The sequence below is a fragment of the Triturus cristatus genome, chromosome 1_2 (assembly GCF_964204655.1).
Source record: "Triturus cristatus chromosome 1_2, aTriCri1.1, whole genome shotgun sequence".
NCBI classification, from domain to species: Eukaryota; Metazoa; Chordata; class Amphibia; order Caudata; family Salamandridae; genus Triturus; species Triturus cristatus.
The window spans coordinates 44,071,779-44,091,197 of record NC_140580.1 but is presented as its reverse complement, the minus strand read 5'-3'; the positions used below and the strand labels follow the sequence as shown (position 1 = coordinate 44,091,197).

The following is a 19,419-nucleotide window of genomic DNA, read 5'->3' as shown; positions in this document are numbered from 1 at the left end:
CCTCAAACGTATTGATCTGAGTTTCACTTCACTGAGAAAATAAATTGGCTCAAGACGATCAGGAGCTAGCGATTTGATTTATTCTTCCAATTCCTCCGAATACGCGATCAGTCCTCTCAGGAACCAGGTTTTTTCTCCACCTTACCAATGTTTTTTATATGGATTTTTTTCAAAATGAAATATGCTTATCTTTTTTTAAGCCACTTGTCTATTATGATGACAGCCATTCTAGATTATTCGACACTAGTCTACACAAATACCATGTGACACGTTGGCATCCATCATGACCCCTAAAAGCAAGGGAGAGGTTCAGTCGACTTGCCACAGTCATTGGCAGTCTTGTTTCCCATTGTCCTAATACCAAATAAGTGCATTTCGCCTCTTACGCCATGTGCCGCAGCGGTGAGCAGGAGAATGCCTAACATGCTCTTTGCATGGAGGGGCAGCACGCCATACATGTTTGTGCTGGACGTCATCTAAACCAGAGAGGCGTTGCTGCACATACTAATGGAAGGACCTCCATCTCAATAGAGGTGCAATCAAACACACCCACATTGATTACACCATGTGAGAAAAGAAGGCCGTAGAAAGAGTTCCAATTCACCAGAAAAATGATTACACCTATGGTACGTCTTGGCGCAGAATAAACCCTGATCTCGAGCTTGAGTCCTATTTGCTGTCTTAAGATCCATCAACAAATTTACCAAATGGAATGACCTGGGCCTAGTCCATGGGTTGAGCTTGTGAATGTAGGGGCATTGTGCTTTGCAAAAACGGGTCTGCATTCATGCTTTACCCTCCACAGACATCAGAAAAAGACACATTAATATGCATCTGCCGCAGATCATCAGAAAAAGCTCCTCCACAACCCGATTCGGAAGCACCCCTTCCCCCCAACTGAAGGCACTCTATAGCATCTGAGGAACACACGATGGATACCACGTGCAGAATCAGATGTCTAAGCCCTGGCACTCCTGCCACAAAGGACAGTGACGCCCCATAAATGTCCTGCCCCATCACAGGTGAAGACTACGACTTCCCAAAGTGGTTCCTTTACTGGCTCAAATGTTGCTCCCCCCTCAGCGCAGAGGTAGTGTGGGTGGTGACATGGCCCAGAAAGGTTCTTGAGGCAGGCAGTTTCTTTACTGAGAAGTAAGCCCAGCCTTGCTAGACCTCCACAGCAAGCATTACATAAGGTGAGGGCAAACAGAACCATAAGAGAGGACCTGAACCCAGAGAGTCTACGGCTAATAATTAGTGCATAATGTGAGTCTGTGGTTGCAGGTGTGGCCCACCGGCACTCATTTTGGGCGACTGTCACTTATCTTTCCTCGCAAACACAAGGAGATGATGGACGGAGCACTGACATTTTTCAGACACTCACCCCAGTCACAGATCTGGGTTGAATCCATCATCGTTCTTTAGCTCACTTCGCCACCCCAGTTCAGACACAGCTATATTCAAATCATTCTTGACCCTTTGCCTCATGGGAACAGTCCAGACCGAACTGCCAAGCCATGTCTTCCCTAGACCGGAAACAAGCATCCTGGTACCGGTTTCGGGCTAACAGCCCTCATCAGCCAGGCTAGCTTGAATCCATTGGCAAAGTGAGCAGGGGACCCACGTCTGGGTTATACCCTGCAAACTTAGGGCGAACAAAGATAACACAAGGAGATGATGGACGGAGCACTGAAACTTTTCAGACACTCACCCCCAGTCACAGATCTGGGTTGAATCCATCATCGTTATTTAGCTCATGTAGCCACCCCAGTTCAGACACAGCTATATGCAAATCAGTCTTGACCCTGTGCCTCATGGGAACAGCCCAGACTGAACTGCCAAGCCATGTCTTCCCTGGAATGGAAACCAGCATCCTGGGACCGGTTTCGGGCTAACAGCCCTCATCAGCCAGGCTAGCTTGAATCTAGTGGCAAAGTGAGCAAGGGACCCACGTCTGGGCATACCCTGCCAAATGAGGGCAGACAAAGCAAACACAAGGAGATGATGGATGGAGCGCTGAAACTTTTCAGACACTCGCCCCCAGTCACAGAACTGGGTTGAATCCATCATCGTTCTTCAGCTCACTTCGCCACCCCAGTTCAGACACAGGTATATGCAAATCAGTCTTGACCCTGTGCCTCATGGGAACAGTCCAGACCAAACTGCCAAGCCATGTCTTCCCTTGACCGGAAACAAGCATCCTGGGACCGGTTTTGGGCTAACAGCCCTCATCAGCCAGGCTAGCTTGAATCCAGTGGCAAAGTGAGCAAGGGACCCACGTCTGGGCATACCCTGCCAACTAAGGGCGAACAAAGCAAACACAAGGAGATGATGAATGGAGCGCTGAAACCTTTCAGACACTCCCAGGATGCTTGTTTCCGGTCCATGGAAGACACCAGACATGGAGCTGCCTGTACCAACAAAAGCTTCCCCACCAGATGGCACATCCTCATACCACAGTGTCATACAGAGAGCAGCAGAGTACCACAAACTCCCAATGGGCACCACTGAGGATTAAACAGACTTCCTGGTAGAAACACTCGTGCACAGAGTGCACTTTGCTATAGCTGTCAATGATAGGGTCTGCACTCAACTTATCCAAAGAGATTTTTAAGGACCCAGACAAATCTAGGGTCATCAAACCTCCCATAGAAAAGAAATACAGGACATTGCCAACTGACTCAATTTACATACGCGGCACACCGCAGAAAACTCCCTAGTTTTCACCACTGCCAGGAAAAGAGCTGCAGCTCATGGCACTGGAGAAGTGCCTCCTCCAGATGAAGAAAGTAAAAGAATTGATGCTGCAGGCAAACATGTGGCAGCAGGCCATGCCAACCACTGGAGGATTGCCAATTCAGTTGGACTACTCTCCAGGTATAACATGACTATCTGGGATGAATTGCAAGAACTCATGCAACATTTCCCAGATGAATACAAGAAGCGAGGGGAAGACCTGGTAAGCGGGGCAGGAAGATATCTAATGCAACAATCAAGTGTGTACTAGATGGAGTAGGCACTGCGACAAGGGGTATCTACACATCCATCTAGCTCCACAGACATGCATGGCTGCGCATATCAGGGTTCAAACCCGAAGTGCAGCAGCACATTCTCAACGTCCCATTTGATGGGAAGAACCTCTTTGGGCCCGCTGTGAACACAATTTGATAAAAATCAAACAAGACACGGACACCGCAAAATTGATGGGTGCCTTACAGACAGCACCTCAAAAACAACAGCCCTTTCGGTGTTACCAGGGTAAAGGGGCAGCTAAAGCATCTGCCCCTGAAAATACATCCTATCAACACCAGCAGCAACCGTACCACCAGCAGAGCCGCAGATACTATAGAGACAACTACTAAAATAAGAGCAGAGGCAGAGGTACCCTCAACAAGGGCACCTCCACTCCACCAAACAAGTGACTTACCGACACTCCCCCCTCCCCCCACCCTCCCGGAACACAGAACACCTGTTGAGGAAAGGACATAACACTTCCACCAGTTGTGGCCAGACATCACATCAGACCAACGGGTATTACAAATAATCACCAAAGAAAGTTGGCTCACTAAGGCCCATTCTGGACCTACGCCTACTCAATCATTACCTACTGCTAAACACTTCCATATGGCGACATTGCAAAATGTGATACCGCTACTACAAAAGGGAAACTTCATGATATATTAGATCTGAAGGGTGCATATTTCCACATTCAAATCCACACTGCACATCGCAAATACATAAGGTTTGTGGTAAGTGGACGTCATTACCAGTTAACTGTCCTACCATTTGAAGTAACAACAGCCCAAAGGGTGTTCACTAAATAATTAGCAGTAGTAGCTTCAAAATTATGATGAGAAAACATACATGTCTTTTTTGGACGATTGGCTGTTCAAAAGTCCAACCAAAGCCAAATGTCTAACAGACATACACAGTACAATTGACCTTCTACACCAATTGGGCTTCACAATAAATGTGACAAAGTCCATCTCCAGTCTCTCCAAATTCAACCATACCTGGGAGCGATACTCTATTCAGTCTCAGGACCAGCCCCAATGCATATAGGTTTTCAATCTATAGAACCAACTGGATCTTTTTCAGCCACATCGTCACCTACCAGTGAAAACAGTGATGCACCTTCTAGCGATGATCGCATCATGCGTAGCAATCGTGCCACATGCAAGACTACAGGGGAGACCTCTCCAAGAGTGCTTAGCATCGCAATGGTTACAAGTGGGGGGCAACATGGAGGATCTAATGTTGATTTCATCCAAATCACTACAATGGTGGAACACCTTAAGCATACTGAATGTAAGAGCCTTCATGGACCCAATCCCACAAGTAACAATCACAACTGATCTCACTCATGGAGCGGGGTGCTCATAGGAAGGATATTGTGGTTCAGGGGCACTGTACCACACAACAACACATTGCTCATCAGCATATTGGAACTCTTAGCCATTTATATGGCTCTCAATGCATTCCTACCAAACATAACCGGGAATAATGTCCTTCTATGAACAGACAATGTGACTTCAATTTATTACATTCAGAAACAGGGAGGTGCCATCTGTCACAGCTGGCACAGAGCATATGGAAATGGGCAAACAGTCACAAAATACTCCTCTTGGCACAATATATTACAGGCCAGGACAACTCCATTGCGGACCAGCTCATCAACAAGTTCACGAGTGGGAAATGCACATTCCATTAATAAAACAATACTTCCACCAGTGGGGCACTCCCACAATAGACCTGTTTGCCACTGCCGAAAACTCAAAATGCCAAGCTCTGCAATCCAAGGAGAATGCTCTATGGATGAACTGTTCAGGGATATTTGCTTACACTTTTCTGTCTCTCCCACTAATTCCATACGTGGTCAGGAAACTCAGACTTCATTACCCTTATACTCATAGCTCCCACATGGGCTCAGCAACCATGGAACACAACATTACTAAAGCTATACCTAGTATCTCATGAGAAGCTACCCAGATACCCAAATCTTCTCACTCACAGCAGGGGCAGGGCGAGACATCCCAATGTTCAACAGCTCAATCTTGTAATCTGGCTCCTGAGGTCATAGAGTGTGGATACTTGAACCTACAAGTGGCGGCTCCTCCTAAGGCGGAGGAGCGCCGCCCGCTGCATTTTTTGCGGTGGAAAAAGGAAAAACAAAATGATAATAACACTACGTTATTATAATTTTATGTTCCCTTTTTAATGCAGCTTTACGGGGCGGACGGGGCTTGGCTGTCGTCACAGCCAGCAAGGTTAGAGATGGTGGGCATTTAAGTGAGCATGACTGTTTGGTCGGCTCACTTTGCACGTTCCTCACCAGGCTTTAATAAGCAGCCTGGGGAGGAACATGTACACGCGCCCATTCCCTGTCTGAGCGCCAATCTGCAGCACTCTGACCAATCACAATGCTGCGTTGCAGCATTGTGATTGGCTTAGGAGAGGGAACCTGTACATCCTGCTTCAGAGGATGACGCCGCGCGAGGCTGCAGTTTGGCAACAAGGTAAGTTTTATTTAATTTATTTTTCATTCTTCCCCACCTCACCCGTGTTACTCGGTGGTAGCCGCCACTGGAACCTACCTCCAGAATGTATGACTATTCTTAAAGAGGTCAGGAGACCAACCACAATGCTTGCAATGCGGCAAAATGAAAACATTTGGTGCACTATTGCGCTTCACTAAATATTAACCCTTCTCCAACAAACAGCAACTAGTATGTGAACTGTTACACTTGCAGAAAGCGCAGTTAGCATATACCTCCATATGCTTATATTTAACAGCCATTGCGGCATAACCACCTTGTACACATCATGTACCATGGAACCTAAACATTGTACTAACTAGACTCATGGGGGCCTTCATTTCAGCCACTACATAACTATCAAATTCAATTCATAACGTGGAAAGTAACTTTCTTTTTAGAAATAACATCTCTAAGAAGAGTTAGCAAAATATATGGGCTTGCTATTGAAGAACCATACTTACAAGTGTTCCCAGATAAAGTGTATGTACGCACAAGACCAAAGTTCCTACCAAAAGTGATATCAACTTTCCATTTAAATCAAACTTTAGAGTTACCAGTTTTCTTTCCAAAACCAGAAACTGTGGCAGAGCATGTTTTACATACACTTGATGTTAAACATGGACTTCTGTACTATTTGGAACACACATAACCCTTCAGAAAAACACCATTGGTTGTTTCTTTCTGAAATCCACAGAAAGTGAATGCTATTTCTAAAACTGGAATAGCAAGATGGACTGTCAAATGTTTCCAGATTTGTTAATGCCAAAGCAAAATGAGCACTATCAACCATGCCAAGGGCTCATTCAACACGTAAAAAAGGGCAACCATGGCTTTTCTTGGTAATATCCCTCTCAATGACATTTACCAAGCAGCACCATGGATGAACCCACACACTTTTGCTAAATACTATTGTGTGGATGTTCAAGCTAGACAGCAGGCTCAAGTTGGACAAACAGTCCTTCAAACAATATTTCAAACAAATGCACTATTTCTAGCCGAAAGCCACCGTTTGCAGGGTACTGCTTTACAGTCTATGCATGGCATGTGTACTGCAGCCAACACATGCTAGGAATGGAGTATGTTACTTACCCTGTAAGCATCTATTTGTAGCTTGTAGTGCTGCAGATTTACATGCACCTGTCCTGCTTCTCCAGCAGGTATTAGACAGTGACAAAAAATACACACAAATACAGCATGTTCAACATCAAAAGCTAACTTAGCAGACTATATCCTCACTCCATATATGGCACGAGGAAAAAAAACATTATGTAACACAGGAACCGTTGAACGGCCCCGATTCACAGAACTAATTTGAGACAAAATCCTAAACTTACTATCATTTTGGCATTCACAGAAGGCACTTACTAATTTCGGTATTCACAGAAGGCACTTAATCATTGATGAGTAAGTGCCTTCTGTGATTACCAAAATGAGTAAGTGCACTTACTCATTTTGGTATTCACAGAAGGCACTTAGTCATCAATGAGCAAGTGCCTTCTGTGAATACCAGAATGAGTAAGTGCATTTTCTCATTTTGGTATTCACAGAAGACACTTACTCATCAATGAGTAAGTGCCTTCTGTGAATACCAGAATGAGTAAGTGCCTTCTGTGAATACCAAAATGAGTAAATGGTAGTAAGTTTAGGATTTTGTCTTAAGTTAGTTCTGTGAATCGGGCCCAACATGCCTAATACATCGAGCGGGAGGAGAGATGGCGCACAACGCCGATTATAAAACTTCCTTGAGAAAAAACTACTTGCAGGGTCCGGGCCCAACATTAGATGGCAGGAGTACGCATAGCATGTGAATCTGCAGCACTACATGCTACCAATAGATGCTTACATGGTAAGTAACATACTCTTTTTAGGTGAGTAACCTAATTCTACTTGCAATAGTGTGCCTTGTATGCCTAGTTCATCAGTTCTTTAACTCCTTCGCTGCAGGGGTAATTCCCCCACGGTGCAGGGGGGCGGGGGTGAGCACGGCGCCGCGGTGCTCGTGACGAGCCCATCTCGTCATGAGTCACAGTGGAGCTGTGCTCATGACGAGCTGGGCTTGTCACGACTCTGCCCACTCATTAATTCGCCCGCACAGGCGGGGAATCAATCGTGCGTGAGTGGAGCGCAGCCGTTATGATGAGCCCAGCTCGTCATGAGCACAGCTCCACTGTGACTCATGACGAGCTGGGCTCGTCATGAGCACCGAAGGAGTTATCTGCGCAATCCATCCAATGTTGTCAGTGAAGTGTCTATGGCCCTGAGCCTGAATTAGACAAAGTTTACTGACCCCAGGGCAAATCCATGCAAGAGTCGAAGTTCCAAGTTGGGTAGTAACTACCAGGTGTGATGAATACCTCACCCTTCGTAATATTTTAGCAGATCAAACCTGGTGAAATTTAACAGGGGAAAAGGGTACTGTACTATGCGGATTTTGGTGCATTAGGCTTGATTCAGAGTTATGCAAAATATGTGCTATTTAGCACACTTGATAAATAACAGTACCATGGGGGAGAGTATTTATAGGCTGCGATAAATAGCAGCTATTCTGAGTTTTTAAGGAATAACATGGGGATTTTAATGCTTACTACACTTGAAGCCACATGTATCAAGCGTTTTTACTGTCGCAACCGGGCTGATTTGCAGAATCAGCCCATTTGCAACCGCAAAAAAGCATTTTGGTATGTATCAAACCAAAACTACGATTCAGTAGCACATTACCGAATCGCAAATTTGGTTTGCAACCAAATAATGATTCAGTATTTGAAAGGGGATACCTTTTAAATACAGAATCGTAATGGTATGTTAATCATGTTTTGCGATCAAATTCCGGTTGCAGAACATGAATAATTTAGCAACTACAGAAGTGTATTGGTAATGCATTTGCAAATGGGAAGAGATCCCATTGGGACCCCTTTCCATTCGTGAATGTAAAAAAAAAAAGTTCGTTTAAGAGAAGGCAATGGTCCCCGGACCACTGCTTCTTCTTAACAAACAAAAGAAAAAAAATAAACTTCTATTCAAAGGCATCCGGTTTTCCTTTAAGGAAAACGGGTTGCATTTAAAAAAAACAAAAAGCCTGCTTTATTTAAAAGCAATCACAGACATGGTGGTCTGCTGACCTCATGTCGTCAATTCCTAATGGGTTGCAAATTGCGACCTACCTCATTAGAATTAGATTTGCGACCCACTACGAATCGCTAAATGAACTCAATGAGGTTCATGCATTAGGAATAGCAATTTCCTAATTGCGATTCGTAGAAATCGCAATTAGATAATCGCTATTCCTAATCTTGATACATCTGGCTCTTGGTAACTACTGGGTGGAGTAAATACCATCTGATTTGGGATTACGACCCCTGTGCAAACAGGCCTTAGCTCAGGAGTTGATATATTATGACTACTTTGGAATCAGGGCTATGGCAGCTTGCATTTCACCATGAGAGTCCTAGTGACCTTATTGGGGAACAGGATCTCGGTGGAGTGGTAGGACACACACACTCCTGTGCTTTCTAGGTCTTGCCTAGATAAGGCATACGCCGTCTTTGCAAAATATTTTGTTTACATACAGTGGGCTTACTGTCCACCCATTGCTTGCAATTGGTTGGCAGCCTTGTCACTCTCATTTGCCTGTTTTATATGGTCTGCGCTTGCTGGTGTCACCTTTTTTTTGTCTGGTTAGCCTTCCCATGGAGCATGGCCCAAGTACCTGTGTCCATCCACTGCTTTTCTTCTGGGGCTACTTTTTTCTTTATTTTTGAACTGTCCTTGCAAGTGCACGTCTCGCCAGCCTGCTGTATTTTATTGGTATTTTAACCTCTCTTCAACTGTTAACAGGTGAGCAGGGTTTAGGGAGGTACAATCCGAAGTATTGTCTTGTTTCAGCATTCCCCGCTGCTAATGTTTTGGAACATTTGCCCCAGCTGAGCATGGGTGCCAATCCCCCGCCTGTTCCTGGGCAATATTAATATGTCCTGGTTGTTTGCCTTTGTAATTTTGCATGTTAGTGCTGAAAAGGCAGGCTGTCGGTACGAACGAGTTTACATCTCCAAGGTGTGCAAGCGTTGTGGCCAAATGACGAGAGTCGACGCCATCGTAATTAATGGATTATGAGATACAGGGCTCGACACGCCGTGGTGAACAGTTGAGCAAATGTTTGAAATGTAATGTTTGGCGCTCGCTTGATAAAATTATTGTTGTGTTGTGTTGCAAAGCACTAAAATGTCCGCTATATGGAACCACAGTTTACATGCGTAGGCATCCTATGTGCCTTTCTGTCTTAAAGCCACAACGTTATTTTGGACCAAGCTCTAGTTACATTATTGAGTTGAACAAGAAAAGTATATACGAATGCCACATTTGTCCCTAGCATGGGGCCCAGGCATCTTATCGATTTGCTTATAGGCAGGAAACATCTGAACAAAACTCACAGGGGAGGGGAAGTGTCATTACCGCCAGAGCTGCCTACTTTAGAGCTGGTGAACCAGGTTTGAGTCTCAATGTCGAGGAACCATCCTGTGATTCTGGGCAAATCACTTCATATTCTTGTGCCTAAAATAAAAACATGTTTATTGTAACTAGTTCTTTGGTAACGCACCGCTTCTGGTCCGGTTTGCAATTAATGCGTCAAACAACTTTATGTCGAAGAGGTCCGCGCATGTCTCGCTTTTGGAAGGCCCTGAATGCTGCCGGAGTTTAGGGGAGGCCACCGTGTGTACAAACCAAAGCACAATAACTGCGTCTAGTTCTGCATGTTTGAAAGTTAACAGAACAAACTGGGCACTGACATTCAGTGTGTCTAAATCCCCACTTCTAATACAGGCACATGCGGGCAGAGGGCCTCGGGTAGCTTGAGAGTGAAAGTGGTCATACCGTTGGGTGCAGAAGAAGTTCTAGTTTAAGCCCCATCCATAGGAGTGTTAACATGCCTGCAGCGTATGTATAGATTTATGTATATGGACATGGAGCAACAATGGTTAAAGAAAAGCAACATGCTGCACTGAGTTGAACATTGCTGTCGCCATTTTGACCTTCGTAAAAGCCATGAAAGGATGGGGGCGCTTCTGGTGCCTCGGCCGAAGAGTGATTACAAGAAATAAGGGGAGGCGTATGCATACGGTACGTTAAACGAACCAGCCTTTCCTTATTTGCCATGTACATTATTTCAACCGTTAATATATGGTGGAATGCTTATGAATACTATTAATCCGCAATACATTCATGTAACTTACCGTAACCGATAAGTCGCGAGTCGGGAGGTTTACCACTGTTAATGACCCGGCAGCAAACGGCCGTGAATGCTCGTTATATCTGCTGAGATCACGCCACTGCTGCTATTAAATTGCCGGTTGAGTGCTCGGTCCGGGCAGCGCTGCCCGCAGCTCGTTGTCTTGCCATGGCATGTTCTTCTAGCAGAACTTCGGGGGAGCGCTCTTCTCGGTGGATTAAACGTTTTCATTGCCATGGTTTAGGTTTCCTGGGACATCGCATGTCTGTATCCATTTAACATGGCCTCTTTCTTGGTGTGACCATGTTTAACACTCTATGCGACACCATTTACTTTGAAATGTATATACGTTCGCAGTGTGAGCTCAATGCGGTAAAGGTAAACACCACACTGCAAAAGTATATGAATTAAATATCCCAACTCGCTACGGTATGTTAATTGCTCCACCTAACCCCCAGTCCAGCCTCAAGCCACCAAACTGAAGGGCACACATGCCACCTTTGACATGGCACTGAAAGCCTCTAGCAAGCATAAAACAGCCGACCCTCACATGCCGCGAGGCTTGTGCAGCTCTCCTGGCACACTCTTGGGAGGGATTTAAATCATTTTAACACCTGTTCTGTTTGTTCTATCACAAAATCACATCCATATTTTATGCACGGGGAGATGAAGGGATGTGCCCAGATTCACAGGGTGTTGTTCAGCAGCCGCGAACCTACTTCCCCAGTTCCCAAGTCTGCAGCTCTGCCTGCAATCACATCCTCCTCTGAGTTCACACCCTCGGGACGGTTTTACAGCGAGCAACATATGTTGTTTTATGTCTCCTTTGAAGCCAAAACAAATACCTGGTAAAAGTCAATACGCCATTTGTTAATTACAGTCACGCTGCGAGCTACAGACAATACCGCTTCGAATCATTTCGAGATCACTGATAAGAAACCAAAACACCACACTGCTACATTCACACTAAAGTATTGTAAAAGAAGGATGTTGTCTTTGTTTAAAAACCAAAGTTACACAAGTAAAAGAAGTTGGCAAAGCCAATAGCTCTGGTACAGGAGACAGCTATTGTCTTTGCCAGTTCTTGTTCTGTTTCGATGCTGTGCTTATTGCCCCAGTCCACTTTTCTCTGGGGTAGTCTGGCGGCGGAGGGACTGTTGGACTAGGGCTATGTTGATGGTTACTGGGGTCACCCTGGCGCCCATGTTATTCCCTTCTTTTCTCTAACTCTTAGCCCCTGTCTCAACAAAGATTGTAAACAAGCATCATCCTGTCACCCAATGTATAGTCCCTCTACCTTTCTCCCCTCTCTCTTTAGGAATGTTACAGAGGGTTTATCTACATTGCCCCATCACCTGTGCTTCCTTAAAGTCCTCCCTGTATATAACAGGTCTTTCTGTAAGGATGCTACACGGGGAAGTGCTGGATGTTATGTTTTGGAAATCTCGGAATGCTTTTTAACCCCACACAATGATGTACCTGGGTATCATGCATTTAGGGGCTGACGTGTCCAGTGCCGTCACACGCAGTGAGAGCCAGCGAGACAGCAGGTCAACAAACGTGGGAGGAGGAAAGAGCCAGAACCGGTCCCTCTTCATCCCGCAATGTGGACAGGGACATCAGTCAGCGGTATGTATGACACTTGATTCCCACACCGTGACCACCTCGAAGTTTCTGACACTCTCCAGAGCTGTATGCTCCTCCAATAACCACAGAAACATCTATCACAAACTTAGTAATTTATTTGTAGGTCTTGCCTACAGGCACCTTTTAGCTGTTTGTTGTCGAAAGACCTATTGTGGACAATACCAAACTTACAATGGGCTTTGGGCCGCCAAATATTTATCATTGGTTGATATTTTTGTCAGTCATCTGCTTGCTTCTTTTCTACGGCTTTCCTTCCTCATCAGGTGTTTGTCCCTCTCCTGAAGCATAGCTCACATTCAGGGAACAATTTTCTTTTTCTTCCAGCGCTACATAGGAGTAATTGTGTTTTCTTGCTCTTTTCGGCATGTGTTGCTTCCCTCTCAAATATCTGTCCCAGTGCACTCCTTGTTGCTTCCTCCAACTATTTGAGACTTTTTTTTATTTGAAATTATTTTTTTTCCACCCGCCCCAAGCTACTACATTGCTCCTCTACCCTTCCTCCTTGCCCTGATCAAGTTGTCTTCTACCCCAAGCGATCGTCCCGTTTTTCTCTTGCCCCTCTCACAGACTTTTAAACAAAAATCTTTTAAAATGTTTTCGAATGGCCCAGCAGCTGTCATACTCTGTAGGCTTGCTCTTTTGTGTTTTTGCATACTTTTGCATAATTGTTTTTATTGGCATCAACCATCTTGGAATAGTAAATAAAAAATGATCAAAATGGCGGCTGTGTAATGTCATACTTGGGCATGTGTGACAACACATGCATATGTCATCACACTAGCCATCATTGTGTCATGATGCATATGTGCATATGAACGTGATGATACAAGTCATTGCACTTTTTTCTTTGTTTTGCCAATGCGGGCCAGCATCGGTAAAAAGAATTGGCAAAGCCAATAGGTAGAAATAAGCGGCCTATTGGTTTTCCCAGTGGTTGTTTCCTAATGATCTATGGCTCACATTCCTCCTCACTTATAAAGGGCAGGATGTGGTGCACTATACCTGTGAAAAAAAACACTGCCCTTATATAACCAGCACAGGAGATACAGCCGGCTCCACTCTGCGTACTGAAGAAGATTGTTTTGTAAGCCTCCCAGGATGAGCTCCCACCCATCGTAAGCCGAAACCTGGCAGAGCTGGAATGTATTAAAAGGTGTTTGGGGCAACACTGATGGAACACATTACAGGGCACGAGGCACACCAGAGGTCCATGAAGCTGGAAGCCACAGAAAGCCTCCCGTGTGGTAGAATGCCCACAAAAGAAGCATACTGATTGGCTGCCTAGATTCTGACTTTGTACTTTTGGTGCCAATTAGTTACTGATCGTAAATGCATATCTCTTTCTCGCTCTTTCTTACACTGTCTTTTACTCATGTTCTCTGTCTATCTCACGCTATCTCTCTTCTCCCTCTCTCGTTTTATAGGGTAAAGACCAGATGACACCAGACCCCTCCACGTCGCTCTGATTTCTGCCTCTCTGCAGGTAAGAAAGGCACTGAGATGCTATGGCGATGGAGCCTACAGTGCAGCATGGAGTGGTGAAGTGGGAAGACCCATGCCACATTACCATAAATTTGCCTGTCTGTGTGCGTTTCTGTGCGCTCTGCTTCGTTCCATCTGTAGGAGTGACTTGGCATGTGTCTCTGTTTGAATCTCTCTCATACTGCCCAGCAATCTCATTTCCTCCCTCAAGTAAGTAATTTTTCAGCACACTTTTCAACAAATCTCTCCATGAATGTGCCCCAGTTGTTTCCTGAAGTGCCTGTGCATGGGTCATTAAAGTATTCCTTGTAGTTAGGCAGCATTATCAATGAGTCTCCTATCAAGTGCATGCACAGGGAGCCTCCATGTATCCCAACTGTAGTACACTGGCCAATGCTGTTGGATAAAGTGTCAAGTGCAGCTCACACTTCAATGTCCTCTCTCTGTTTCAGCACCAGACCCTGTCCCAGAAGAAGCGTTGCCATCCTCTTAGGCAAGACTGACTTTTCCTGGGGGTGCAGCAGGAACTGCCCACCCCTGTCTCCTAAAGGAACTCCTGACAAGACCATAAGATGCCTTAAGATTTGATTCCATTAATGGATGGAAGATGGCCTACTCTCAGAGGGAGGCTCAAGCTCTCATATTTACCTCGCAGGTTCGACAGATCTTGCATGTGCCCCCCATCAGCTGAGCGTGGATTTATTGAACTTCTTATTTTGCAGATGCTCTCAGTGAACCCCAAACCCATGATGTAGACATTGACTGACCCACTAAACATCTACATTAGCCTGAGGTCATTGGAGCATTCTGGGAATGTAGCTCTGCCAACTCCAACATTCAACTAAAGTTCCTCTGTATTTATGTGTATAACAGACCTTTGGAACCTTGGGAGATGCTCACAGCCAAAGAGTTCCTGGAATAGACCACACCTACAGACTTTTTACGACCAGCATGCAGGGCCTGAGAATGGATGCCGCGGGGAGTAGGAGCCCTAGGCTTAGAGGTGAACAATTACATGATGGGGCAGCACATGAGATACCCTGGCACCCTTGTCACCTTTATGTTACAATCGTAATAATAATCTCATATTTATTTGGAGCCTCATAAAGCTCTGTTATAACAGATGTTTTTTTACCCAACTCAATGGTACTCTATTTATCAACCTTTGTAAGATGAAAGACTGAGTGAACCTCCCTGGGATTTGAACCTGTGGTATCCAAGTAACACGCAGATGTCTGCAGTGGGCACTAAACTCACTGAGCTATATTAATAGTTCTGTAATAGGTTTAACAATGAGACCCTCAGAGGACCTTAAATGTCCACTTTAACACTTAACCCTGCATGATATTGCCTTATCATAACACTCCAAGGTGCTAAAAACTTCTTCTAATGCTGACTTCTTTTCCATTTACTTTCTGTAAATCTTGTCCTCTTGGGCCTATGACTGGGCCTCTGTATTATATCATCTATCTATAAAAATTGCTAAATACCACAGGCTCTTGAAACCATTTCTAATCCTTTTCAAGTCACCTTGTGTAATATCAACATCCATCAAGGTGCCTTAACTTCAGTTAAACTCCCTCTCTCCCCATGCCCTTTCCTGTAACAATTTAGACCTCTGAGAGATCTGATTGTCCCTTTTTATAGTCCTTTGATATACCATCATCTATTTGCAACACTGAGAAACTGGAATGGACGTGTCTCACCTCTAAATGCCCAACAACTGCTATATCCGGGCGCCTATCGCATTGAACTCCTGTGTGTAGTCCATCACCTCTCTGTAACACTGAGCGCCTTCGTTAGCTCACTACTTGAACTATCGTCCATATGAAGTCACCTGTGAGCAATGCTTACCGGAGTGCTATGCCACTTCTTAAGTTGTTCCTGTTATCTCATCACTGCTCTAATATTGAAATCTCTCAACCAGCACCCTTATCCCACCATCCTAATATTTTGCTCAGACCAGATGCAACAAGGGACCAATAAACGCTGTTTGTGCCGCTAAATCCCATCATTTCCCTAGTTTACTAATACCCTCTGTTATAAGGCTAGCTGAACTCAAAATTCGGATATCGTGTATCACAATAATTCCTTCAATTACTGATACTTTCTGTAATGTGAAATCTTGAGTCTTTCTACTGCTTCCATTAATAGTAAATGTCACCAGGAAACTTATGTAGCCTATCCATCTCAATATGTGCCTGACCTGGCGAAAAAGTGCCCTGGAAAAGAGAATCATCAAATCTAGATGAGCCTGCAACTCCTAGAAACCCCACTAAAGAATCTTATAAAAATATTGTTTCTCATGAACTAGCCAAAATGTCTGTCAGAAAGTCAAGAAAGATGGAAAAGTTATCTTTGTCAATGAACAAAAAGGTAAGCTTGTCGATGGCACCTGGTTCATCGCTGATGACCACTAAGACGACAGCTGCATTTAAGGTGGTGGGTGGAGCCTCAGCAGAATTAAATAAGATGCAAGAGGCTCACAAGGCACCTATGAAAAAGGCCATATTGTCATTAGAGAAAACCCAAACCATACACCACATATCATCCATGGCATTGTAGCAGACAAAATGAGAAAAACCGTCACTGGTAAAGCCAGTGAAAAAAAAAGACTCCGCTATCGATGCAAAAGCATCCAATGCAGAGCTCCTCAGTGACTATGCCCAGGCATTGGGGCAAGACCTGGCCTCCTCAACTGGAGATATATTTACCATAGAGATGCTGATGGGTCAGAATGTTGCTTGTAGTCCATGAGAATAGGATGTTCCATCAGTGGTCAAAGCATCCACAACGGCAATGAGATTGTCATCGGCTGGACTTAAAACCTCTGCTGATACGATTTCACCACTGCCTGTGATGCTACTTATACAAACCATGGCAATTTCGCCATTAAACATACACCTTCACAGCAGCTTGAACTAATTTTACAGGATCAGGTGGTCATCGGTAATGAAGAAGACATCCATAAGGAACAAGAAGGACACGTGGAAGCTGTCTTTAGTTCTGATGAACAAGATGAAGAAGATGAGCAGCCTGGCAGTCCTGGCCAGCCGCTTATCAAAAATGTACCTCCTCCAAGGTATGAGAAGACTTCCCCTCAAGGGGAGATATCATGCTCAATATATGCAACCCCCAAGAAGAATCAGCAGGTTTTGTGGCACCACAGCCATTTCAAGAGATCTATCACTTTGAGATGGCTCCCCTAGAGGCCAGCATCTTCTTTAAATTGAGCTGCACTGCTTCTAAAACCCCTCTTATACAAACACGCGCATTGGGCATATTCATCTCTAAGAGCAAGTCAGTTGTGAGGCTGAATGCAAGCACTTTCAAGAAGATATTCACACTAAACGCCCTGTGTTCCTGCCCCCCTTGATAGTTCTCATCCCTTCTGGGATTTCCTTCTATAAAGCACTGAAAACGACCAGCTGGTGAATGATGTCACATTGTGTCTCAAACCCCAAACAGACATCATCATACAGAGAAACAATCGAGAATGCTTATTTTTAGTGATTTTTAATGATGTCGGTCTGGGTAACTAAACTGTTGTTTTCTTTTCACTCAATGGCGTCTGTTAAAGCTTAACCATTCACAGAGTACCTTAAGAAAATATGTTTCCTTATGATGGACGAGACTTATCTGTTATGTCATCTCTCTGCCAAATGTAGTTTTATTCATAATGTATTCCTCTATGATGGTAAAAACATTTTATTATGCTTCTGTATTTTTGTATTTGATTCTTTTAAACAATTTGATTTTTGCTTGCTTTATGTTGTTTGGCTCTCTGCTCACGGTTCAAGTTTTATATAAAAAGTGCTAAATAACAAACGTAAGTCTCCATTTCACTCCACGTTGGAAAAGAAAAAGTGTCAACCCAGACAGGCTGGCACTTTGACTACTCAGGAAAAGTTGTGCTCTTGACTGGAAAAACATGTTAGTTTGCTCCAGAGAGCCTAGAAGCATCTGGAGAGTAAAAAAACTGAATGTCATCTCAAGTATAATCATAGTAATAGCTACTTACCGTACATTGCCTGTAACAACTGCATGCCATACGGGCTGTCACAGGCTGGATGCATGGATCAACCCTTCATCTATTTCTTAGACGCTATGAGGAGAGGGCGACCCATTCCAAAGGCCATACTGTCTGTTCTGGTTCTAACAGAGTGGATGCTGTCTTCAAAGTATCGCCTGACAGCACAAGGATGAAAGAGCCAAAGGCACAAAAATCTTCTAGAGTGCTGGGTCATGATTGTAGGGCTGTTTCAAGGCTGAAGTTTTAGATCTAGGTAAGACCAGCACTGGAGTAGAGCTGGAGCAGGCTTGGAGCAGAGCAGAACTGGAGTCAGACCAAGACTGAAGCATAGCAGGAGCTGGAAATAAGGCGACGCAGGAGTAAGCCGAAGGAGTTTTAACACACTTAAACACTGATAATTTCATTATATAATGATCTTTCTTTCAGGAATTTCCTGACAAAGAAAAGGCTGATCTCTGAGCAGGAGCGACCTGAAAGGTTGGAGTTTTCTCAGAAACAGAGATACTGGGATTATGTTGAAGTTTGGTGGCCATTTTAGAATGGAATCTCACTAAAGCAGAACTGAACTGTGGTTTCCCACTTAAAGCCGTGCCTTTTTCTGGTCCAGAATTATCATACAGGTTAGGAAACAGCTATATGTTGAATGAGAAAGTGTCCTTTAGAGCAACAGCTGCAAGATGTACAATATGCAACTGAACAGCACACCGCTGTACAAGGCACAGCCATCTAAACCAGTGAGGTGTAGAGAATATGAATACTCTACACAGCCAAACCCTATACAGTTCTCTGGAACATCTATATGTCGGAAATGGTATGAACCCCGGGTTCACCTGAACATAGTATAACATTTGATTCTAGGCAACATCACATGCCATGTAAAGTGCGGTCGACAGAAGCAGAAGCATTGCATGAGAAATACAAACTTGTTGTGCAGGTACTTTCCAGAGGAACATTACAATTCCAAGAAACTGCTCCATGTTCGGCAGTGAAGACCCTAGGAAAAATCCTCATGCCATCAAGGGTAAAACCCTCTGAAGCAGCCGCAGCCCATTCAGGATGAGATCTAAGGAAGGACCATACAGGTGGCAATCCCGTGAAATAGGTGCATGCTGTCCTAGTTTCCAGTGCCTTTACCACACACCACACGTGATAAGATTACATGGAACAGCTAGATGCCGTACATGTCCTCTGCAAGAGCTTCGTGATGGGTATGATGTCAGGGAACAGAGTGCTGTGGAACATCTGTATGATATACAGGGGGGATCCTCCGGAACAGGCGCAAGGTACAGCCCTCTAACTCACTCTATGCAGCACATTGAGTAAATCTTCTACAAGAGCTGCACCCGCGGAAGGTGCCATCCTATGGATCAGTGGCTCCGAGTCCAAGGTACAATCCCTTGGGACTACCACTCACTGGGGAGGATAACATTCTTTGGAGCAGCCAAATGCTGTACACACTTTGACGCAGAGGACGGCCGCACAACATTGAGAACACA

The 19,419-nt window shown here is 44.6% G+C and overlaps 1 protein-coding gene across 2 annotated transcripts in view; it reads left to right on the top strand.

The window, feature by feature from the left end:
* Positions 1 to 17,651, top strand: part of ARHGEF40 (Rho guanine nucleotide exchange factor 40) — a 277,055-nt gene extending 259,404 nt beyond the window's left edge. For both annotated transcript variants that reach the window (XM_085600773.1, XM_085600764.1), the window contains exons 22-24: positions 12,260 to 12,390; positions 13,833 to 13,891; positions 14,343 to 17,651. In XM_085600773.1, the coding sequence (XP_085456899.1) occupies positions 12,260 to 12,390; positions 13,833 to 13,874 (173 nt within the window). In that variant the 3' untranslated portion in view covers positions 13,875 to 13,891; positions 14,343 to 17,651. The remainder of the gene's footprint in view (positions 1 to 12,259; positions 12,391 to 13,832; positions 13,892 to 14,342) is intronic.
* Positions 17,652 to 19,419: the final 1,768 nt, after the last annotated feature.